At 38.7% G+C, this 25,752-nt stretch overlaps 1 protein-coding gene across 50 annotated transcripts in view; it reads right to left on the reverse strand.

The window, feature by feature from the left end:
- PTPRD (protein tyrosine phosphatase receptor type D) overlaps positions 1 to 25,752 on the reverse strand; it is a 2,079,533-nt gene that overhangs the window by 364,725 nt on the left and 1,689,056 nt on the right. For all 50 annotated transcript variants that reach the window (XM_070590645.1, XM_070590643.1, XM_070590639.1 and 47 more), the window contains one exon: positions 20,651 to 20,817. In XM_070590645.1, the coding sequence (XP_070446746.1) occupies positions 20,651 to 20,735 (85 nt within the window). In that variant the 5' untranslated portion in view covers positions 20,736 to 20,817. The remainder of the gene's footprint in view (positions 1 to 20,650; positions 20,818 to 25,752) is intronic.

Consider the following 25,752-nt stretch of genomic DNA (forward strand, 5'->3'; position numbering starts at 1 on the left):
ATAATGTATTTCATCAGCAATATAAAATAATTGTCTTGGTAATTAAGGAAGCTCAATTAGTTCTAGTGCTAGTTTACTCAAACATCTAATTAAACTATATAAGCAACAAGTATTCCTTTCAATCAAATACATAATTATTAAAATGTTCTTGAGGGATGTTAAATGGGATATTATAAATACATTTCTATCATGACTACTTAAACCTCAATAAGTGCACCTTTTAAAAGCCCTTGGTTTAATTAGCATACAGTAACTCTCGCTTGAAATGAAATTAAATCCTTAAGAGAAACAACTAATTTGAAGCATAATCTTATATTACCTAAATATAATTACTAAACTTCAACAAGTAAAAATAATAAAGAAAACCCTAGACAGCTGATTTACCAGAAATACAATGACCACGTTTCCAAGCATTAATTCTCAACCCTGGCTGCTTAAGAGGACCACTTGGGGAATTTTTATAAAACCATTAGCCCAGGCCCCATCCGTAGAGATTCTGATTCAATCTGTTGGGAGGAGGGCCCAGACAACTGTTTTTTTCATTATTTTTCAAAGTCCCCAGAATCACTGCACCATAGATTGACTAAAACTTATTTTTTCCCAGTCCGTAAATGTTTATAGCAGCTTTATTCATAATTGTTAAATATTTGAAGATGTCCTTCAACTGGTAAATGGATAAACCATGTATATATACAATGCAATACCACTCAGGCAACACTCTATTGATTCACGCAACAACATGGATGAATCTCCAATGCATTTTGCTAAATGAAAAAAGCTGTACTCAAAAGGCTACATACTGGGGCATTGTGAGGGGATTTCTGGGCTGAAGGAACTGCTATGTAATTATAGTGGTGGACATATAACTCTATGCATCTGTCAAAACCTATAGAACTGAACACCGCAAAGAATGGATTTTACTGCATATAAATTTTTAAAAATCAAGCAGGAAGTTGGGGGAAGATGGAATGCAGACTGTGACAAATCAATCTAACTGCCTTACAAACGTATCACTTGACTGAAGGAAACAGGGAAAGAGCTCTCCTAATTAATTTTAGAAAACAGTGTTTTGACTGGATACTCTAAAGCTAAACATAGCCTATAGTGAGAGCATTATCTTCTGAATGAATGAAAGAAAAGTCGTTACCAAAAAAAGTTCATATTTTTATCATTTCTATAACAAATATTTTGATTTGCTCTTTATTAATTGTGCGACTGTATTTAATAATAAACAACATAAGATGATCTTAAAATCTGAAAGCTTTTATAAAAATCTTTCACTGGTGTTATTTTAATGAGTCTGTCTTTCCATTTTATTTTTTATTTTTTTATGTTTTGAAAGGATGCTGAACAGTAAAGGAATGTAAAGGCTTTCTGAACATGTGAAAGTGGACAGAGATTGCTTCATGGATCCAGAACAATGGACATTTACAAAGCCAGAGGCACAATGAGTTGAAAATGCAGCAGTGTCATGGGTAGTCCCAGCAGGGAACAACCAACTTATCTAATCAAATATCTGATCTTCTAGCTAATATGTCTGTTATGCTACTGTATTAGGTCTTTCATGTTAATAAAATTCAAATATACAAAAACAATATTGATTCTTTAGTATGTGAAAAGTCTCAGAATAAATAAATGCATTCTTAGAAACCTACGCATGCATGTGCTGATTTATTTCCAAAACACAATTTGAGAGGATTAAAAAATTAAAGACAAAAAAATTCACAACTCCTCCATAACTAAGAGTCCAGTGCCAGAATTCCAGTTCATACAAACATTTGATTTGAACTCTGGGATCTGGTTTGTTCCTGAACTGAGTCCCCATCTTGTCCACCTAAAATCTTTATTCGATGCCGGATGACTTAGAGGACTGTGGTAGGAATTACTGAGGCCTGATTTGCAAGGTCCACAGTGATTGAGTTGCAGACTTAGCATCAGTTAGTCTATCAAAATGCTACTGATCAGGGTATTCTGAGAAATTTACTACCGGCCATAATAATGAATGCTTGGCTCCACATCTATATATGAGGAAATATGAGTGGATCCAATAAAAAGTGGGCCACAAAGCAAAATAAGTGGTCCACATAATCTGCTTTTTCTTTCTCATTCATTTTGCTTTGTATGCATGGAAATCCATCACTCTAGGAGATGACTTTTGTGCCCGAATTATTGCCATCAAAAGCAACGATAGATAGTCCATATTGGAACCATAGTAATCCCCACAAAACCCCAAAATAATCATCTTCACCTTCTCCAATAGTTTAACATTTTCCTTTGCTACGGTCCCCTTTATTATGTCCTAACCAGATGCTAGTCACCTGGCCTCAGTGCCTTGACACAAGCCGCTTTTTCTGCTTGTAGGCTCTTACATCCCAACACCTCTAGTAAACTCCTAAATACTCCTTAGGATCTGAACTTACTATAGCTTCCAGGAACTTGACCTCCCAATTGGGGTCAATTCTCCCTATTAAAGGTTCTCTGTCCCAAGTTCCTCTCCTAACCCTTTACATTTGTTCCATTTACTTTTCTTGCTGTTCTTGAAACATGCCAGGCAAGCTCTTTAAACTCTGTCCTACCTGCATGGAATACTCTTCCCCCATGATTAATGTCCCCACCTCTTTCAAATCTGCTTAAAAGTCACCTTCTCAAGAAAGCCTATCTTGATCCAATTTTAATCCTCCCCACCCACCCCACCCAGCACAAACACACATGCTCCTGATTCCCCTCCTCTGGTCTTTTCTCCCCATAACACTTATCACATCATGTTTGAACACGTAACATACTTTACTATTTATAATTTGTATTGTTTATTGTATTTATTATCCTATTTCATAATGTCAAGCCCCCTAGAATGTGACTTTCATGGTGCAAGGTTTTTTTGTAGGTGGTCTGTTTTGGTCACTGACGTTTCCCGGAGCCTAGAATGGAGAGAATATCTCTGAAATGAATGAATTGCTTCAGAATCATGTATGCAAAACATTTGGAAAGGAGAGAGGGAAGATGCTCAGAGTTCCAGGACCTGAACAATATCTGTGAATTATAACATGAGAGCAAAAAAGATCTCGGGAAGAAAATAGCTTTGTGTAAATTTAAGGTAACGAATAAGAAGGCATTGGCAACTAAGCACAGAGAAAGAAGCAAATCCTGCAGCAACATGTAGCTATTCTGAGCCCCAATCATTGCCCGTAACTCACAAACATTCTCACAGTTAATCCTCACGAAGCAAGTGCAGGATGAGGTTCTTATCCCCATTTTACAGATAAGAAATCCAAGGTTAGACTAGAAATTACAGGAGGGCAGGACCCTGACCATCTGCATTCTGTTCATTATCATATCCCCAGCAACCAGCAAAATGTTGGTAGGTAGAAGGTGTAGAGTATACAATTAGTTGAATTTAAAAAAACACACTCAGGGGGCCAGCCTGGTGGTGCAGCAGTTGAGTTCGCATGCTTTGCTTCAGCAGCCTGGGGTTCGCCGGTTCAGATCCCAGGTGTGGACCTTTGCACTGCTTATCAAGCCATGCTGTGACAGGCATCCCACATATAAAGTAGAAGAAGATGGGCATGGATGTTAGCTCAGGACCAACCTTCCTCAACAAAAAGAGGAGGATTGGCAGTGGATGTTAGCTCAGGGCTAATCTTCCTCAAAAAAATAAATAAATAAATAAAAATTAAAAAGATAAAAGTTCCTCTTTAAAAAAAAATAAGATGCTCAGAGAGGTTTATAAACTTGCCCAAGACCATCCATCTAGTAAACAGCAAAAGACAGGATTTGAACCCTAATTTTTTTTATTTAAAAACCCATTCTCTTTCTACTACACTATATTTCTTCTGAATAAAATTCTAAAACATATATGGACCTAGAAAAGTGTAGCAGTCCAGGCCAATGATATACCACATCTTCAGCACATCTCAGTATAACAGGGAGAAATATAAAAATTGATATTCCTGATTAGTGTCACCCAAATGATCAAGCAACAATCATCTTTCACTTGATCTGTTTAATATTGAGAAGCACAAGGTCCATTAGAGAGAATTCCATCAAAATGGACAAAGCAAATGTTTTCGCACCAAATCTTTCGTCTTCATACAATTAGAAAGTCATTTTCACAGAAATATCTTATTACCCAGACAGGACTCTACCAGTAAAGTCTTCTGTTTTCCCACAGCTGCTCACTTGGGCTCTGCCCTTCTCAGCATGGGCCTTTGAAACGCTAATTTACTGGCTGAACAACTGTTCAACTGCTCTCTAGCCTTAAACATTCTGAGGCTTCACATTGGGTAGCCAGAGAAGCCCTAGAGAGAAGAAGGAACTCCAGCAACCAAGTTGACTTGACTCCAGGGAATGGACAAAACCAGGAGGAGGGTGAGGGAGCCTCTCCCTCCAGCCTCAGGCTCTGAGGGGCCAACTGAGGTCCTTAAACCTGGCATTGGGAGAACACACAAAACTGGGAACCAAAGGATCTAAATGAGCAATTCATCATTGCAAATTCACATTCACCAGAGGTATTTATATAATTGCAGTTAAATACTTTAAATTTGTCCTCCTGCTTTATATTGTAGTGTGAGATAGCAGGTAATAGAATCCATTCTCTCATTCACTTTCCACAAACAGAATCAGCCCGAATGTTTGCTGCTGGTGCTCTGTTAAATTTTCCACTATTGTTAACCACCGAAATGGCTGGAAATGCTGGGGTTGGGAAATTTTATTCATTTCAGTTCCACAAACTTCAACTGAGACGCTACATGGAGATCAAAAACTTGTGGTCGTAGACCAGATCCATCTCAAAGACGTTTTTCCTTTGGTTTCCGTATTATTGTCACTTTAATGATTTTTGATTCAAGCCAATATGTAAAAAATTGGGGATGTTGCACATATAAATCTGGATTTCAAGCTTCTCTAGGAAAATTAGAAGATCCTGAGCATGCATTTCCAAATGGCAAGACAGGCTGGTGGTTGCTTCCCTCCTGAGATCCTCCATAAACTTTCCAAAGCGCTGACTGGCCTGCTGCAACAATGAATTTTACTTGATTGGTCACCCCAGGCAACTGAACGTGCTCCCCCTTGCTGTACTCAACGCCCAGTATTGGGATGGGGGCAAGGAGGCAAGATCTGAGCTGAGTAAATACACTTGCCCAGGGCCTGGAACGTGAGAATTTTAGACCACTACTGAAAGTAGTGAACAGCAACTATGACAGCCATTAGGAGAGACACAAAAAACATAATAAAGCACATGAGATGTATTAGCAGGGGAGGGTTGATGGGGTGGAAGAGAAATACACAAAGAAGCGTGTACTCTTCTGGCTACTTCTCTTTAGCTGTTCCCCCTATGACTCAAGCAGTACTTACCAAGTTCAATCCATCACAAAATCCTGCAAGTTTTTAATCCTCTTAAATAAATTGTGTATCTGGCCCCTCTTTATCCTATAAGCACTACCACAGTGGTTAACTGGTCTCTCATCCTCAAATCCATCCTCCACACAAACGTCAGTGATCTACCAAAAGTCCGAGTTGGACCACATCATTTCCCAGTTTAAAATTTTTCACTGTGTCCCTTATTAGTTGGGAATGCTGGGCTGTGCTTGAGAATGAAGTGAGGAACATTTTAAAAAATTACCTATGCTTGGTCGTTACCTTCATATATTTTGATTTACTTGGTCAGTGTTGGCCCTAGATAGCTATATTCTATCCCCAAGTCATTCAAAAGTACCATCAGGTTGAGAATCACTGATCTACCAGGCAAGCTTCAAGCTCCTCAGCTTTGCCTTAACGCCCTCCAGTCTGTTTTCTGTCTCCACCAGACCTGTTCATATTCCCGCCAAATTCCAACAGTGACCTGCTACTGGCAACGCCTCAAGCTTATGTCTGCTACTGCAAACACTTCCCTTATTGCAATTATCTCTTTACAGCCTCTCCCACTATTCCGAGAGCAGTGACTTAGCTCCCTCTTGTTTTCTCCAAGTGCCTGGGGACACAGTGGGCACTAAATAAGAGGGAATGAAGACAACAGAAGAGACGGAGCTGGAAGAGTAGGTAAGATTTGGAATAGCAAAACTGTGCAGTCAGAAAGGGAGAAGGGGAGAATACTAGCAAAGCTGGAAAATCAAAAAGCACTTTTTGAGCTAAACAGAGTGTTGGTGATCACGAATAATTTATGAAAGCTTCTTTTAGGCTACAAAGAGGAGCCTGGTGGCCTGAGTAAATACACCAAAGGATAGTGAGCCAATTTGTTTCCTGCCCAATGGTGGCGTCAGATCCATTTGTTAAACTGCATACTCTCTAGAGAAAATAGATCCCAGAATATAAGCAATTGTTTTATTATAATTATCATAATACCCTTTCTGTTTCCATCTCTCACTCCAAATCAGAACAATTAAAATGCAAAAAGAATTATGTGCTTTGCAACTGCTAAATGATCTTTTTATATCCCTTCGCTGATGTAGTCTTGATTATTTCAGAAACAGTAGCTCCACAGTGGTTTCCGCTGCTTCCTTCAAATGATTCACGCAGTGGGGCTCTCATTCTTTCCCTTGAGATTTTACTCCATAGTCGAATAGATTGAACCATTAGTCATCTTCCTTCATAGTCAGGCAAGATTTTTAATTAGTCCTACTTCTTCATACAAGTCTAAACAACCTCCATTCTTATGAGAATATAGTTATGCCCTTTCATACATTTTCAGTAACTTGTGCCTTCTACTAGTTGACAGGACAAACTGCCAATAGTTGGTTCTTTAAATTTTCCCACGTGAGTCAGGAATTCCAACTGCAATCAATTGCAAACTGTCCCCTCTCCAGGTCCCATGAAGGCTTTTCAATTTGCGGATATCTTGGATCGTAAGTGTTACTTCTGAGCATTGCTGCTGAACCAATGGTGCTTTCTCGTCAGAGTTTTATTTTCCTTTAGATTTATAAGCACTGAGATGGTATAGAGTATATCTATACCAGAAGTACCTATAATGAGATCAAATTCACCATGACATTTCTGCTTTTGCTTGCCTTTATGAAACCAATATCAGGCTTCAATACCCATGATTACAAACGTGTTTCTTTACAGACCCCGTTACAAAATTCCCATCAAAGGTAACACTTTCCAGCAATTTTTTCTCTGTATTTAAGATGTTCGTAGCTCCAAATGTCAAGCTCACGGTGCAATGAAAACTATCCCACAGCTGATAAATTATTCATTTTTCAGAAGTTTGCAATCTGAAGTGGCGCTAACAGCCAAGTACCTGAAGCACCCCTAAAAGATATAAAGGGCAGTAACATGCGAAGTTTTTTCCACATAAATTCTAAAGGTTAAGCGCTATTAAACATCTCTGTTTATCAAGGATGTGCTCCTTGCACGTATCTATTCTAATTAATCTTTTCCCAATAAACATTACTAACAAAGCAAAATGCTAAAAGAGGCTAATCAAATGCATCTCCTTCCCTTTAATCTTACCAGGTTAAAGTAAGGTCTCTGCTGATAAATATTCTCCACTTCCCACTGGCTGGTGAGAACTTCTAAGTGAGTAAGGTCAAAAGCAAGGGGTGTTAAGCCATGACCCTTGGACCAAATCTGGCTCACTGCAAGTGTTGTGTGTGTAAATAAAGTTTTATTGGAACACAGCAACTCCCATTTATACAGGTATTGCTTATGGCTGCTTTCTTGCTATCCTGGCAGAGTTGAATAGTTCTGACAGAAACTATATGGCTCACAATGCCAAAAATATTTACTATATGGTCCTTGACAGAAAACAGTTGCCAACCTCTGGTCAAAAGGCATGCAAAATGCATGAAGGTTTCAGGATTTTAGCACTGGGTAGGGCATTAACTGATGATGTATATCAATGTGTCCGTCTACCCCAAAAAGACTGCCTTTAAACTGTCATCTAGAACATCATCTGTGTTACAGATCCAGAGGAGAAGGAAGAATAATGCAACTACAGGTCCAAGGTTGCTCCTCAAGCTGGTAGGCGCTTCATTTTGATGACAATGATCACCATGTGTCTCAGTTATTTAGTGCTGTATTTCACACAACCTCAAAACTTGCTTAAGGTAAAGATTTCTTTGCACAGGATCCTGCCATTCAGGCTTCAGCTGGGTGCTTCTTCTCCTCGTCTCTCTTAAGGTCACTCACATGGCTCACAGATATCAGCAGGAGGCTGGACTCTGACTGGAAAGCCAAATGGCTTTGCTCACACATCTAGCTCTTCACCTGGGATGGCTGTGATTCGTGTGGGCTGTCTGCACATTTCTTTCTCTCCATGGGGTCCCTCCAGCAGGGTAGCTGGGCATCTTTCTATGATGACTCTGGTGCCACAGAGTGGAAGTGGAAGCTCCCAGACCTCAAAGGATTAGGCCCAGGACCGGTATAGCATCACTTCTGCAACATTCTACTGGTCAAAGCACAGCAAGGGAACAACCCCCATTCAAGGGGAGGGAAATCCAACTCCACCCTGAGAGAAGCTATAAAACACTTTGGCCATGATTGCCAACTTATCACATCATGCCTAGGTGACATCGTGATTATGGTGATAAAATTTTGAAGGCAGACCTTACTGCTGACAGTTTAGAATCAAAATGACAGATGAGAGCAACAAGGAAGACTAATGAAAAATTAAAATCATTTTATAATAAAACACTGGTTGCACAGAATGTAAAATTTTCCAAATTGATAGTATTTCCTTCTTTTTTAAAATTCAAATGGGACAGGAGCCTCTCTAAAAGTCATTCAATGCTTCTCTAACTCTCACACAGTGTATATACTGTGGATATGATATAATCTTTCCTCCATGATTCTGAATCCTCATTCTGACTATCAATGAAGTTCCTGGACAACCGCAGCGGAGACGGGCCTCTGGGGCCCCGTGCAGTGGTGGCATCAGCTGGGCGCTCTGCACATGGTTCTGGCTGCTGTGCATTTGGCGTTCTTATGCCTGCTTCTTTTTGACTGCTCTGCTTCCTCCCTGGACAGGAAGTCAAGAGAGTGGAGCTCTAAGTCCTTCGCTATCACCTACTCACCGTTTTGCTCCAGGCAGGTCATCTGCTCTGACTCTTGGTTTCTTTAATCTGAGAAGTGGTAGTGATAAAAGGTATACTGCCAACTCCCGGTGTATTCAGGAACAAATTAGATCAAAGATATAAAATGTTTAAATAATTTTATAAGGGAAAGGGATTATCATGATCATTGCTATAAGATAAAACTGCATTTTATTGCTAAAATAAAGTAAAATAAAATAAATTAACAATAAATATACTATAAAAAACATAGCTAATATAATAATAATGGATAACATTTATTTAGTGCTATGTGTGAGGCATAGTTCTATGTACCTCCCATTGGTTGGTATTTAATCTTCACAGCAATCTTACAATTATCATCCAATATTCAGACCACAAAGCTGAGACACGAAGAGATAGACAACCTGTCTCTGCTTATACAGACATTGAAAAGAACTACGATTACTCTTTCCCAATTTGCATAGCTGATTTCAAGAACTTGTGAACAGTCTATCGTATTTCCGACAAAATTTCCCCCTTCTAAACCCTACAGAAGCTAGAAAGGCAGAATTTAACTCTCCTAACCTCTGCCCCAACATTCTGTTTCAGAGTGTATGGACCAGTAGTCGTTCTAAACCCGGGGTGATTTTGTCCCCCCAAGGGACATTTAGCAAAGTCTGAAGACATTTTGGTCGTTGCAACTGGAGGCTAGGGTGCTACTGGGTAGAAGCCAGGGATGTTGCTACACATCCTGCAATACTCAGGGCAGCCCCACACAACAAAGAATTCTCCAGCCCAAAATGTCATTAGTGCCAAGCTTGAGAGACCCTGGCTACACTGATGGCAAAAACATAGCATGGAGAGATTTCACTGAGAGTTCAGACATAATTTCTAGAACAAATCTACAATACGGAGGCTTTTTGTGTTTGTTTTGTTCTGTTTGCTGCTGCTCTAAGGCATAGCCTGCTTGATTCCTTAACTGAAAATCATCTCAATAGGAGAAATTGCTAGATAGCTGATTTCTACATATGTCAGGCATCATAGTAGATACAGTGGATGAAAAGGAACTTTTACTGAATACCTGCCACGCATCAGGCACTTACAGCACTCTGCATGCAGGATCTCACTGAAACTTCACACGGACCTCGGAGAGCTGTGAGCCTCCCCAAAGGGTCGGAAGAATTGAGAAAATTCCTCCAGGTAAGCAGAAGGGCCAGAATTTAAGCCAAATCTGGTTGCTAACAACAGTACCATTTTAGAGAAAATACATTTAAGCTATGGTTTAATAATCCTTATTTTATTTATTACCTTACATCCCCATTGGACCAAGTCCAAATATTTTAAATCACATACGCAATAAAGACTTTCTTTTTTCCCCAATGGAAGAGGTTTACCAGCAAAAATTTTATTAAAACACTTTCATCTCTACAGGGACTACAACCTCAGAATCACTTAGGAGTCCAAATGCTATCATCTTGACTAAATGGAAACAGAAAGAAAAAAATCTCTTGAAGTCCCAGTCTTCCTTGCAAGTCAATGTCGGTCATCACTCCCCTATTACCCCATTGCAGTCCTGCTCTTCATATGCACCTTGCTTGGTCCTCTCAAGCTGTAGGCATTGATGAAGGTAAGTGTAGATGTAATTATACATTTCCAATGTAAAATTATCATCTGCTTTAAAAGAAAAGCAAAAATGGCCAGAGACAAAGAGCTAAAAGCAGACATCTGTGCTTTTGTTAACTAAAGGCTTTAATGGTCAAAATCTATATTGGTTGGTACAAAGGAAATTTCAGTTAAGCTGTTTAGACAATGAATTTATAACTTGATCAGGAGATTGAACCAATCCTTCAATGTATTACTTGTGGAAAGAAAAGAAAAACTACTAGAATGTTTTTAGTTCAATAGGTGTGTTATACTTTGTGTACATTTAGCTCAAAATTAACGTATTGTACGCTGTTTTTTTAAACTGAAGATATAAGCACTTAGTATATTTTCATGTCACATTTAATTACTTTAGTATAAAATGATTGTTACTATGCTGTGATATTGAAAATCCCATCACATATTGTATAGTGAATTTAAAACTTTTGTCAGAGAACAAAACTAAACTGAAATCTTTTGTAGTAAAGTATTGAACTTCATTCACAATTTTAAACTGATTCTGGAATCCACTTTTTTTTTTTTACAGATATTAACATAAAGATAAGTTTAAATAGAACTACCTCACCTCGACAACCAAAAAGGGAAATTATAAGAATGAGTGGTGATACATTTTTGGAAAAAAACCATAAAGCCATGTTAAAAATAAAGGATTGCTGGTCCCTTATTAGCTTGGTTTTCTCTTTCACTCCAAATTATAATAATCTTTTGGTGGTTCAAGTTTTCGGAGACTGTAACTCCACAAAAGTCAACTAAAATTATTTCTTAAGTGTCAAGGCAATCTGGCCTCCATGAGCTCCACCACTCTGGTCCCCACCTTCTCCCTAACTTCCAACTAGCCTCTTTACAGACTTCAAGGCCCCTCCAGCTGGCCTGGCTCCAAGGCATTTCTCCACCCTGCAACCACATTGATGTTTTTAAAATGCAAATCTCTTCCTGTCACTCCACTAGCTGTCTTAGAATGAAAACCAAGATCCTGAACAAGTTCCATGAAGCTTGCATTAGATAGTCTCTGCCTACTTGTCTAGCCTTATTTGAATTCTCTCTACTTCTCACTGTCTGGGATCGAGTCACACCCATTGTTTCAGTTCCCAGAAATAACCTAAGGAATCTTTGTCTCGGGGTATATAAGAATGTTCTCTCTTGGACCTTAACAGCTCTTTCAGGTGTGGTTTGGTTAACTTCTATTCATCTATCAGATGATAGCTGAAAAATCATGCCCTCAGAGCTATGCATGTGATCAAATTTAACAGAATTACACACCTTTAAAAAAACGAGTTGAACTCCTTTGAAAAGATATATGCACCTCTATGTTCATCGCAGCATTATTCACAATAGTCAAGACTTGGAAGCAACCTAACTCCCCATGAACAGATGAATGGATAAAGAAGATGTGCATATATATGTATATAAATATGTATGTATGTATATAAATGTACATAAACATGTATATACATATATAAATATGTACTTAAATGTATATGTGTATATATGTACACAAACATATACATACAATGGAATACTACTCAGCCATAAGAGATGAAATCTCACTGTTTGCAATAACATAGATAGAACTTAAGGGTATTACACTAAGTGAAATAAGTCAGACAAAGAAAGACAATTACTGTATGATTTCATTCACATGTGGAAGATAAACAAACAAACATACAGAAATAGAGAATAGATCGGTGGTTACCAGAGGGGAACAAAGGTGGGAAAGGAGAAAGGGGTAAAGGGGCACATGTGTATGGTAACAGGCAACAACTGGACTTTTGGTGATGATCATGATGTAGTTTATACAGCAGTTTAAATATAATATAAAGACGTACACTTGAAATTTATATAATGTGATAAACCAATATTACCTTAACAAAAAAAATGAGTTGATGTAAAAACTGGTAAAATCTGTGCTTCAGTTAATAGCATTGTGCCACTGTTGGTTTGCTGATTTTGATAATGCACTGTCATTATGTAATATATTATTATTGGAAAGCCGGGAGAATGGTACATGAGAAATTCCTTTACAGTTTTTTAACTTCTTTTAAGTTTAAAGTTATTTCAAAAGAAAAAAAATTAATTGTTCCTTCAAGAAAGCTTTTTATTACTCTTCTGAACAGATGAGGCACTTAGCTCCCTATTAACACTTATTATAGTTAGAAAGTATAAAATTTTGAGGTTAATATTAAATATTTTTCTCTCTCAATAGAGATGAAGCCCTTTAGGGGCAGAGACCATCGCTCTTTATCCCGCCTTTGTATCCCAGCAGTTAACTCAATGCTTGGCAAAGGAAATACGTCCAATGAACATCTATTAAAGGGACTAGTAAATAAATAAATGAGTCAATCAGTCAACGTCCTTTGGAAGCATAAATGTACATAGATACATATTTACATTTTTAAAAGATACTGCTCAAATTACAAAGTTAAAATCGTGAAGATGATAAATGTCAACAGAGATCTAAACATAGATGCTTCTAATTTGGAAATGATGCAAGCTAATGAGAAAAAAGCATAATAGCAACTAACATTCAGTGGATATTTAATCCTATTATTCAACATGCTTTGCAAGCAGTTCTTTATTTAATCCTTATGATGACCATATCAAGTGTGTGCTATTTTCAAACTTCATCTTACAAATGAGACGCACATAGAGAATTATAACTTGCCCACGGTCAGAATACCTATACAGCAAAGGCCAGATTTGAACACCAGAACTATAGATTCTGAGTTCGTATTCCTTTTTGTTTTTTTTAAAGATTGGCACCCAAGGGGCCAGCCCTGGCCAATGGTTAAGTTCCCACACTCAGCAGCCAGGGGTTTCACCGGTTGGGATCCTGGGCGCAGACCTAGCACCACTCATCAGGCCATTCTGAGGCACATCCCACATAGCAGAACCAGAGGCACTCACAACTAGAATATACAACTATGTACTAGGGGGGCTTTGGGGAGAAGAAGAAAGAAAAGAAGATTGGCAACAGCTAACATCTGTTGTCAATCCTCTTCTTTCTTCTTCTTCTTCTTCTTCTTCTTCTTCTTCTTCTTCTTCTTCTTCTTCTTCTTCTTCTCCTCCTCCTCCATAGTTGTATATTCTAGTTCTGCTAGAAATGGACCACCGCCAAAGTGGAGTGTGCAAACTTAACCACTCAGCCACGGGTCAGCCCCTGAGTCCATATTCTTAAGCGCTACTTTGTGCCCAGAGATAAAGTCTAAGAATACTGCCTGAGAGAGTTCTGAAAAGTGAGCTATGAATTCTGAAGGTACACTACAAGCTGCTATGGGACCATACTTCTTTAAGTCTTTATATCTCCACCATTTTCCACAAAGCATTTCATGAAACAGGTGTGCACACAAGGACACACACACACATATACACACACTAGTTTGGTGAATAAATAAATGAAGCTAAAGCAAACTGAGGAAAAGTGAAAAGACAAAATTATAGGTAAGAGAATTGGTTTCCACCCAACCACCAGTACTTTTCTCTTTGACTCTTTATTTCAAGATGGCTGCTGGTTGAGGGTCTTCTGAATTAACCAAAGCAGGATAACATGGGCAGGAGAGTGGGAGCTCGCAAACAAATCAAGGTTATTTGAAATAGTAACTAAGTGAGGAAAATTAAAGAAACTAAGAATGTGAAGGGAAATAAATGAGGAAATGATTAATCATATACCACCAGGCTATTAGCAATAACAAGCAGTAATTCACAAATACTATAGACACTGTTCCATCCTTTGAGCTTAGAGTTTCATTACAAACAGAGATCAGAAATAACCAATATGTCACACTTCAGATTAAAAAAAAAGTCAGCCCCTCTATACCCAATAAAATGCTTTGAAGTATACACATTTGTTGATTTTGTGACATATTCTTAACTTTACTAGGTAGGTACAGCTCTGCTGGGAGCAATTAATTCAGAAAGCCACAGAAAACTCCGCAATGGGGCTAAAGAATCAGTCAAAGAGCTGGAACATTTTTCTTGCAGCAGACAGCTGGATGCTGCTAATTTACCTCCTTTAGAGTGAGGGGAGGAGGGAGGAGAGAGAAGCAAGGTTTTCATTTTGCCACACCTCCAAATTCAGAGAAAAGAAAAATGAGGAAGGCATTGATAAGCATGAAGTGGACTGGCTTTCTCCCTGCTCTGCTCAATGAGCATGTCATTCTAACTGGTCTGAAGAAACCAGCACACTTACCTTTCAGGCTGTGTATACCAAAGGAAAGCCAGCCAAAGAGCTGGGCTAAATGGAAATTCATATTTTCTTCTTTAAATAGTTTTCGTGTGATCTAACTCACATACCATACAGTTCATCCTTTTAAAGTATACAATCTGAAGACATTTAGTATGTTTATACTCAATTAATACCATCACCTCAACCTAATTTTAGAACATTTTCATCATCCCAAGCTATGTGCCTTTTAAAAGATGGTTAAATGGTTTGTGATATAAATAAATAAATACCCAAACATGTATAATCTAAAATAAAAACAAAAAGACATGTTCAATGAGATTATGAATGTTCTCAGTGCGAAATGGCCCTGTCTGCTGGGAGGTATGCACTTGATGACATAAGAAAGACAGTCTTTCTATTCCTAACTTTATTTTGGAAAGTCTAACTATTTGACTTAGGCTACTTCTCAGAAGCCATTTCTGCAAAATGCAGAAGGAATCATTGATCCTGCCCTTCAATCCAATCATTTTTCTTACAGAATAATTTCTAGCCATATCAAAAGCTACTCACTCTCTTCCTTACTATGCTTACCTCCACCCCCAGTTCATATATCACTGTAGCTGCTTATGGTAAATATCTATTGCTCTTCCTTTGAGCAGCTCAAGAAAATGCATTACAAGAAGCAACGGAAGAGAAAGATGGGAACACTTTCCATTATCCATTAGAACCAAGCCAAATTAATTTTAAACTGGTAATTCTGAGAGGGGAGCTTTTTGCCTTTTTTCCTTTTTTTATTTTTGGTGAGGAAGATCAGCCCTGAGCTACCATCTATGGCCAATCTTCCACTTTTTGCTTGAGGAAGATTGCTGCTGAGCTACCATCTGTGCCAGTCTCCCTCTATTTTATGTGGGATGCCACCACAGCATGGCTTGATGAGTGGTGCTTGGTCCACGCCAAGATCTGAACCCACAAACCCTGGGCCACCAAAGCAGAGAGTGAGAACTTAACCCCTACACCAATGGGCTGGCCCCCAGGGAGCTTTTTCTTAAACTTGACTAAAGCAGATATGCTTCATATTTTCCCATTTTGATCTTCAGTTTAATTCCTGGGACAAGAGTTCATCAGAATCTCCTATGTATAGGACCGTACAGAGAAGCAAGCTGGGGACTTCAACATACTGCCAAGAAACCTGGTTTATCAATCACCCAAATTTTGAGAGTCTATAGCTAAATAAAAGAATTTGGATATAGTAGCTAATACAAGTGCTCAATAAAAATGTTGGCTGAATGCTTTTGAATAATAATGTGATAACAGCTAATATTTATTAAACACCTAGCATAAGTCATCTTGCTGATCTGTCTTTTACATTAACTCATTTCATCCTCACAAAACCCAAGAGTAAGTCCTATCCTACACCACCATCATCATTACCATCATCCATATCTTAAAGATAGGGAAACTGAGGCAAAGAACAGGATGTATCGTGCTCCAGATTACAAAAGGACAGCCACAACTTAAAACCAGACTCTGGCTGCAGAGCTCACTTTCTTAACCATTACCTTATTCTGCCCATCAGAAAATACAGAAGGACGAAATGGTTATTTTACAGTAGAGATGTCACTCTATTCTCTAATACTAGAGAAATAGACAAGTTCCACTGGATATAGTGATATAACACCCAAGGGAGAAAACAAACCTAATTGTTTTCACATAGGACAGAAATACAGCAGTCCCCCCTTATCCAAGACCCCCAGTGGATGCCTAAAATCGCAGATAGTACTGAACCCTATATATACTGTTTTTTCCCATACATACATACATATGATAAAGTTTAATTGATAAATTAGGCACAGTATGAGATTAACAACAATTATAAAATAGAACAATTATAACAATATACTGTAATAAAAGTTATGTGAATGTGATCTCTACCTCTCTCTCAAAATATCTGATTGTATTGTACTCACCCATCTTCTTATGATGATGTGAGATGATATAACGCCTATGTGATGAGACGAAGTGAGTGTGATGTAGTGGTTAGGCTATTATTGGCCTTCTGACGACATGTCAGAAGGAAATCATCAAGCCATGATGATGTCAATGGTTGGATGTCAGGGGCAGACAATGTCAATGGTTGGGGATCCAACAAAGGGATGATTCATGTCCCTGGCAGAACGAGGCAGGACCACGTGAGATTTCATAACACTACCTCAGAACAGCACAAAAATTAGAACTTATGAATTGTTTATTTCTGGAATTTTCCATTTAATATTTTCAAATCATGGTTGATCGCAGGTAACTGAAACCACGCAAAGCAAAACCGCGGATACAGGGGAACTACTACATAGTGAGTAGACAGGAACTACACGAAGATTCCTTAACAATAAGGAAGGAGAGAGAGGGAATGTTCGCCATCCAAGACAGAAAAGCGGCAAAAAGCAATAGAAAACGGATGAACTAAACCATTTGAGGAATTAAACTACCAAGAACTGTGTTTCTAAAGAAGATCCAGTAAATACTCAGGTCCAATTATAGTGGCCAAGCGTAAACTCAGCTCTAGAATGTACCAGTAAGCTGTAAGCGATTTCTTTAAAGTGAAACTGGTTTGATGAAAAAACGTGCTAACAGCAGGTTGTTGGCCTGCATCTAGTTAAAAAACAAAAACAATAAATGACAGGTAAATAGCAAACTAAAGCTACAAAATATTAACAGCAACTATTATGAAGACTCAGCCGAAAGAAAAATATTCGCCCCAGGTTTACACAAATGTAATCTAAATTCATCCTGAATTTGCATGCATATTATCACAGAATTCGCCTCCATTAGACCACTACAGAAAACTGGTTGGCTGGGCATGACGAAGAGCCACTCCTAGTGCTCAAACAGAAGTCACACTTGACTCTTCCCTGAGACCACAGCTCTTCAAAGTGGACATGCATTCAAGAGACAACAAGCAAAATCATTTCAAGCATTCAAGACATAGGAATGAAAAGAAACAAGATCCATGCACACATCTAGCCTTTTAAAATCATGGTGGGGATCTGTAGGGCATTTTAAATCAGTAATGGCAGAGACTATAATTTTCTGCTAAAGGGATATTATCACAATTTTTCAACCTGGGTTTGAACCAAGGCTCACAAAAGCTCTTCTACTTAATGCAACATCACACCCAGCACTTTGCTGTGGCATTCCACACAGCAGGTCATAATCCTGATTCCTTGGTTCTTTGGAGTTAATCATTTCAAAAGGCAGTGAGGTGAACACATTAAATTAACAAGGTCAGCTAAAGCGGCTTCTTCCCATTCCCCACCCCCATATAGTCTTCTTCTTCAAAAGAGAAAAAAAATTTTCTTTTAAGTATTACATAGATCACAAACGCTTCCAACAAGCTACATTAAATTTTGAAATTTAACTCGTCATCCCTTGTATGAATACAAAACACCGTTAGGTAAAAGGAAAAACGAATATGGCCAGGTGTACTAATGAAAGCATAGGGAGACAAACCAGTGGTCCAGGAAATGGAACCCTGAGAAATATTAGCTTTATATGATGGTGAGGAAACCAAATTTTTCTTCAGTGCCACTTATGTCTTGATTTTTCAGTGTTTTAAGAGAAGGCAACAGCACAATTTAACAGGTTACATCAAGATCCTATTTCATCAATTGTTCTTTACACATTCTTAGTGACTAAAATTGTATCTCCAACTCTACCGTGTGCTTTCATGTACCACGAATATCCTCCAGTAGATTATTAAGGGATTCTCTTACTTCTTTTAAAATATACCTAAAAAAATATGGCTAATTTTTCCTCTTTTACCAGGAATGCTCAGGTTACACATGCTATTCAACAACGCCAAATGAATCTGGTAAAGGAAAATATACTAAATCAAGGCTGAGTGGACAAAGGCAAAATTAAACAAAATTAATTTGGCAAGGAATAAGCCTGTCCCTTTTTAGCTGCGATGGGAAGAGTGAGAGAGAATGGATTCTTTCTCAGATTACATCTTGAGGTTGAAAGCTGATATATAAATGGTAAATATTTTAATTTAACTAAAAATAGCTAACTCAAGCTTTTGTTATTTTTTTAAGACTCTTTCATATAGGAAGTGTGATGAAAAAGAAGGAGAGGCAAAGGGAGAAAGCAAGGAGCAGGAGAAGGAGGGGGTGGTGATTATCACCTGTAATATAGATTGTTTTAAAACATAATTTTAAAAGTACTTGTTCCTAAATTCTTGACATCTATCTGTCACTTACCACCAGAGAATTAAGCAAAAGCACAGCTGCTCAGTAGAACATTTTTACTTATCTGGAAGGATAATTTCATGGATATATGATAATTATGTCTAGTAACTCTAAGAAAACCTCTAAGTGTGATCTGATACTGAAGTGGATTCCCAGGGTCTTAATATGCATTTGCCAGAAATTAGCAATCGTAAAACAACTTACTTTTTGACTCTGGCCAAAAGAGAAAACTAAAGTCATATGCTTGATTTCTTTAATAAACTAAATTTAGATTTTTAACTTTAAAATTGATTTTGACATAAACGGCTTTAAAATAACACAAGCATCTTTCATTTGAGCCTTTTCTCAGTTAATTATTTGCTGGCATTGTACTAGAAATTTCTTGGCTTCACCTTAAACCCACACTCCCAAGTGCTAATTAGAAGACTATATACATTATTAACTAGAGAATGTTGTGCTTAAAACATGCATGTTCCATATGTATCCTATTACTAACATTATTCCTTTCGCTCCTGGAAAGCTCTCTTTAGAAAACAAGTCCCTATTTAAACAAAGAAATTGGCTGCCATTGCGGAAATTCTTGTAAAATGCAATTAATAGGTAGGGGCCAACAGGACACAGGATCTTTGTCTTTGAAACATCCTTAACATGAATCAAATTTAATCTCACTGAAATAGTCAGTGGAGGGAAAAGTTAATGACTGCAGATGTTACACATTTTAATACTGCCAGGGGACTCCCAAAGAGAATGGCCAAATCTCATCTGAGCTACGCCACTACCCAGGAACCAGACATGTCGGTGAGCACAAGCGGGAGACATGACTTTTTCCAGTACTCTCTCTTCCAAAAGTCCACTGGACAGAAGGGAAAAGAAACACATGCAAACAAGGTAGACTTAATGATTTCCTAATGATGAAGGAGACATGATCTTCTCATTAATCGGCAAGCTAATTGACCACAATCTCAGTTTTATAAATTGAGTCCAATAATCCAAACTTTGGTGTCTGTATTCCACAAAATTCTCTTCACACTTCCACACCCTTCATCCAGGCACAAAGTTGTCAGTTCTGCTTGATTTGTTTGAATACTGTAGTCGACGACAGCTGTCGGAAACAGTACATTAGAACAGCTGCTCTGACAGCTACAAGGGGCTTGGAAGTTTAATTGGGCTCAATGTGACATTGCGCATTTTTCTAAACATAGAAATATCCACAAAACTAAAGAAATTTCTAATGAGTCTGAGCAATGTTTACTTATTGGCAACACCAACTGGTTAACCCCAGTTAGAGTTTATGTCATTGCTCTCATAAAATCTCTGCCACCAGGCTGGTAAGAGTACCAAAAAAAAAAAGAGAGAGAGAAAGACAAAACAGTAGGAGCAGTTAGATGCACAAAAAAGGGGCATTAAGAGAGGGAGGAAACGGTAAGGAAGTCACATCAATAATCTCTTTCAAAGGCTGGCTGGTAGCCAAGGAGGATCCCACAGTGTTTCAGGATTTACATCCAAAGGAAACGTATTCAGAGGCCCCGAGCCTGGTGCCAACTGCAAACAAAACTGCTCATTATGGTCACAGCCCCCTAAAGCAGGGGAGAATGGCTTACTCTCAGCATCCGCGCGGAGGAAGACAGCGAGGAGCAGCAGCAGCGGCCTGGCTACGTGCACCATCCTGCAGCTTGGCAGCAGCATGCGCTGGCAGCTTGGAATCACTGCCTCTGAAGCCGCAGCGAGTCTGTCCGATCTGAAATTTCAGCTGGAACACTTTCAGAGCCTGAAGGGGAGAGGAAGAGAAAAGAAAGGGAAGAAAACAGAAGGACTCTTAGATTTCTCACTCTTTTCCCCTTGTTCCATCACAATCAGCATGAGAGACACAATCCATTGTAAACACATGACAAATTGTAACCAAGATGCCTCTGTATTAGGTATTAGCAAGCAAATAACTTGGTTCGTAAAATGTGGCACCCTAGCATATCTTGTTCCCATTTTCAGGCCATCCTAAAGCCAACTACCTTGAATTTCACTCTCTGCTTATGCCACCTTTTGGGCAACGCTCTCTGAGAAGAAACTGTCACTTCTTATGAAACACTACAAGAATACATTGATGGAAGAAAGCACTCCGATGCTATAAGAAAGATTTAGGAGAAGCTCCACCACACAGGATAAAAGTCTGTTATTGACAGAATAATGGAAGCTGCTTTCTTGGCACCAGGTGAAATGACAGGGATAATTCAACTTCTCCAGCTAAATAATAGAGGTTAGAATTTTTTACACTAGCACATTTGGCTTCTTCCCTGAAGACACATCAATGTTTAAGTCTAGTTTGGCATCAATAAGTCAAAACAATAGTTAGCATGAGCCTCTTTGATTTCACAGGATTTTTATATGTCTCCTGGGCAATGGCTTAGTTTTCTCAATCTTTTATGTAAAATCAATAAGCCACAAACTATTTTTAGAGAGCCTACTGGGTGCAAGACATCAGAAATGCCACTTAGCACAAAGTGTCGCGAGGTAAAAAATGAGTCAGATTACATCCTCTGTGAGTTTCCAGTTTCATAGGGAAAATAAAACAGATAAGTGAGATGACTAGTCAAGTTAATAAGTGATCAGTGCCAGGAAGGAAAACCAAATAATGAGATACAAGATAGGATCAGGAATGGCATTATGGAAAAGGCAACCTCTCAAACTGGCCCTTGGAGGATAGGATGATTTTACCAAGAGGGAATGGCATTCCAGGAATTCTTTGCAAAGGCAGGGCAAGGAACTTTGGAAAAGGTGAATTGCCTGGTTAGCGTGGAGCAGGGCTGCCCAAATGTCTATTCACATCAGAACCATCTGGAAGGCTTGCTAAAACAGTGGGGAAGCACCCCTAGAGTTTGTAGTTTCGTAGATCTTGGTGGAGTCCAAGAATCTGCATTTCTAACAAGTTTCTGGATGATGCTGATGCAGCTGGTCCAGGGACCACACTGAGACCACTGGGTTGGTGTGATGGCTCCATTAGGAAATCAAAACAAGATGAGGCCAAAGAAAATGGCTCAGGCCTTTAAAAAAAATATGTCACAGAAAGCCATGGATGCCAATCTAAGTCAACCAGTCTTTATTCAGCAAACCACAATGAGAGCTGTTTAATGTTTTGGAGCAGAGGAACAATATGGGAGTAAGCTTTGGGAAGATTAACTGACAGCTGAATATGGGATGATTTAGAGAATACTATTAGGCCATAGCAGGAGTCGCAGGTGAAAAGTAACACAGACCATAAGACTGATGGTGGCCCTGGTGGGAATGGAAAAGAAGGGAAGCGATGACTGGCTCCAAGCAATAATGTGAAGTATGACTCTTCAGGTGATAAATAATTGTTCCTATAGAGCCTTCAATAAATCTATCACAGCATCTTACAGAGTAGGCCCTTGAGAGAGAGAGAGAATATTGAACGCTATTGCTTCCTCTATCACTGCGAGAAGAACTTGAGAATGACAATTAGAATTCTTCTGCAAAATGAAAGAGCACACCTTTAAGTTTTGTTTATTGGCATATTTGCAACACATACAACATTCTTGACAGGAAATACTAGAGATATCCAGAAATAACCTAATCCACTAAAATAACTTGTACTTTTAAAAAGTATTGTAACGCAGATACTACAGTGTGTCTTTTCTGAAACTGAGCTGGAGCATGAGAGTAAAAAGTTTTTAAAGATATTATCTTTTTCATTACTATGCATGAGTGGTTTGAATGAGGAAAGATAAAACTAAAAAGAAGGGGGGAAATCATTCTAATTACCATTCCACTAGATAGCCTTATTTTTTCCTTTTTAACAGATTTGTGGGTGGCATGAAGAAGCAAGTTGCACATTGAAACGCATTTACTTGAAACCAAAAGCTAGCCAGCTGCTCCAGATCAGCCATTGTTATCAATCTCATCTGGAAAACAACTTATCAAGCAGTTCATAGCTATCAAATGTTAAAATTCTCAAAACTTCATAGGAAAAGTGCTATAGGAACCAGCTCTGGCACCCTCCCCCTTTCACCGCTCCTGTCCTCATGCCAGCATTTCAAATGACAGCAAAGTCCAGGAGACATCAGTCCTGTCGGACTCAATTTGTGTCTGTGCAAGCGTATCAGAGCCAACTGCTACATAATGACTCGGTGCGATCACAGAGATGGAGATGTATGAAATGCTCTCTCAGGGAAGAGGTGATTGGGCTTTTTCCCCGTACTCGACTGAAGTAGCATAAGAAGACCAAATTCTTCCAAATGAACCTACAAATGTTACCTCTGGACCCGGAACACTGACAGGGACCTAGACATGAACACAGATACAGACGTACATATTTATGCTTAAAGGGGCTATGCCCTTGGCCAAGATACGGAAACAGGAGATCGGAGGTGTGAAGATAAAGCCTATTCCAGATGTTCATTCCAGCCAATCTCCACTGCGTACCTTGTTTATTACATAGAAACATTGCCAAGAGGGAAATGCTGGCTTGCATATCAGTAAGGTGGAATTTCAATTTTAGAAATATGGGAAATGGATTTTTAAGGAAACATTAACAGTGAAAATAATGAAGCTGAGTGACTATTACAAGTAGTTTCCATTAGCCTCGAGAAAGGATTGCCAAGCACTGCAATGAGAAGAGCAAGACAAGGGATTCAGAGATAGTAAAAGTACCATGGTTTAGCTTACATCACAAATTACTCTGCATTTGTCCAATAGCCCTCAGCAGAGGCTAACTCACTGTGTGATTTTTATTTGCCTTGCCCTTTCATTAACTGGGACATGCGGATAAAACTAAACCATCTAGATCAGTTCAAAATAAAATAAATTTTAAAACTCTCTGGTTGTTTATTTCTCACAGCACAAAAATCTTAAGAAACAATAATTTTGTTGATTTCCAGATAGCTGAGTATCTACTTTTGTATTTACGTACACGTGTGGTTAGAGAAGCTAACAGTTCAGAGGGCCAGTGGATGCAATATAATTTGAAATGGAACGACAAAAAGTACCCTTGCCCAAAAGTCTGCACAAATCACTGCTTCAAGTGATCACATATGCTGACCCCTAGCCAACTCTTTCTCTTCAATTTAACGTTGCAACCCTTTTCTGTAATATGTATACCCATATTCAAATTAATATGAATGCTGAAGGATTTTTTTTTTAGCTTTCTGTATTGTTGGTACGCATTTCTGTAGATTGTGTTAAAATAAAAGAAAAAAAGGCAAAATGGAGATTTCATCTTTTAAAAATATCCTAACAGTCCCTTAGAGAAATGAGTGGTTGCAGGTTTTATGTAGGAAATGCACAAAACGAGTGTGGAACATCTTGTCATACCAGGAAGCAAGGAAGATTTCTGGAACGACTAGATTATATCCAAAACAGAAGCCAAGGTGATGAGGCTCCCATCAGCCAAATGTAGAAAATCTGAGTGGCAAAAAGAATAACTGCAAGGAACTAAAGCGCAACATACTAAAATCCATGAGATCATAACTTTAAAAATAATTTTAAAAAATAGCATTGGTCACCCAAGGAGGAAGTGAAAGGATCAAATCATTATTCTGAAAAGAGGGACAGAAAGGGAAAGAATTAAGCATTAAAACAAAAAAATCTCCAGGGGCCAGCCTGGCGGCGTAGTAGTTAAGTTCGCACATTCCACTTTGGCAGCCCTTGTTCACCGGTTCGGATCTCGACCATGGACCTAGCACCACTTGTCAAGCCACACTGTGGTGGCATCCCACATAAAATAGAGGAAGATTGGCACAGATGTCAGCTCAGTGACAATCTTTCTCAAGCAAAAAGAGGAAGATTGGCAACAGATGTTAGCTCAGGGCCAATCTTCCTCACAGGAAAAAAATCTCCATAAGAACTTAAAAACAAAAATTAGTGCTGTCACTAGAAAACTGGATATCACTGTTTATCTCTAAACATTTTGCTTCTGTCTGTCTTATAACAACCCCATACTCTCAATTCTAGACATCTTAGAAGCAATAATATCATAATGCTATTTAACCTGAGCTTATATCCTTTAAGTTGGAGAGATGGTGGGGTAAGGAGAAAGTCCCCAAATGCTGTGACTTCTTTTCATCAACCTCCCAAACCAATCAGGCCTCTATAAATTGTCTAACACAGATTTCCAATCATTTAATGTGACCGATCACTTGCATACAAGATGGGCTACCAGGAAACTGCTATTTGTAAAACTGACGAAAGCAGGCTGCTGTGGTTGCAGCTAGAAGGAGTAGAAGGGCCTGGCGTTCATAGCAAGCATGGTGGAGACTCCTGAGGGCACCCTGTGAATTCTCTGTGCCCTCAGCACACAGTGACAACACAAGGACACGCAAAGAAAAAAGAAAACAAAAATAAACTTTCACCATTTCACTTATTCATGAGGATTTTCCAAGAGAAGATAGCCCCCTAAATATTTTATCATGGTCTAGGACAAGTATCCTCCAGAGCTGGTCAATAAAACTTTCTGCAGGAGAGAAATGTTCTTTATCTGCACTAACAATTGACCACTTTTAAACATAGCTAGTGAAAACAGGAAGTAAGCATTTGATTGTATTTAAATTTAATTTACATTTAAATCGCCATGTGTGGCCAGCAGCTGCCCTTTTGGACAGCACAGACTATAGCTACATGTTTCAACAGCACTCAACAGCATAGCTATTAACAAGGTCTAGGTTTTCTGGGTTGTAGACTGAAACAATGAAGTGAG

Source organism: Equus przewalskii, chromosome 22 (assembly GCF_037783145.1).
Source record: "Equus przewalskii isolate Varuska chromosome 22, EquPr2, whole genome shotgun sequence".
In the NCBI taxonomy this organism is placed as follows: Eukaryota; Metazoa; Chordata; class Mammalia; order Perissodactyla; family Equidae; genus Equus; species Equus przewalskii.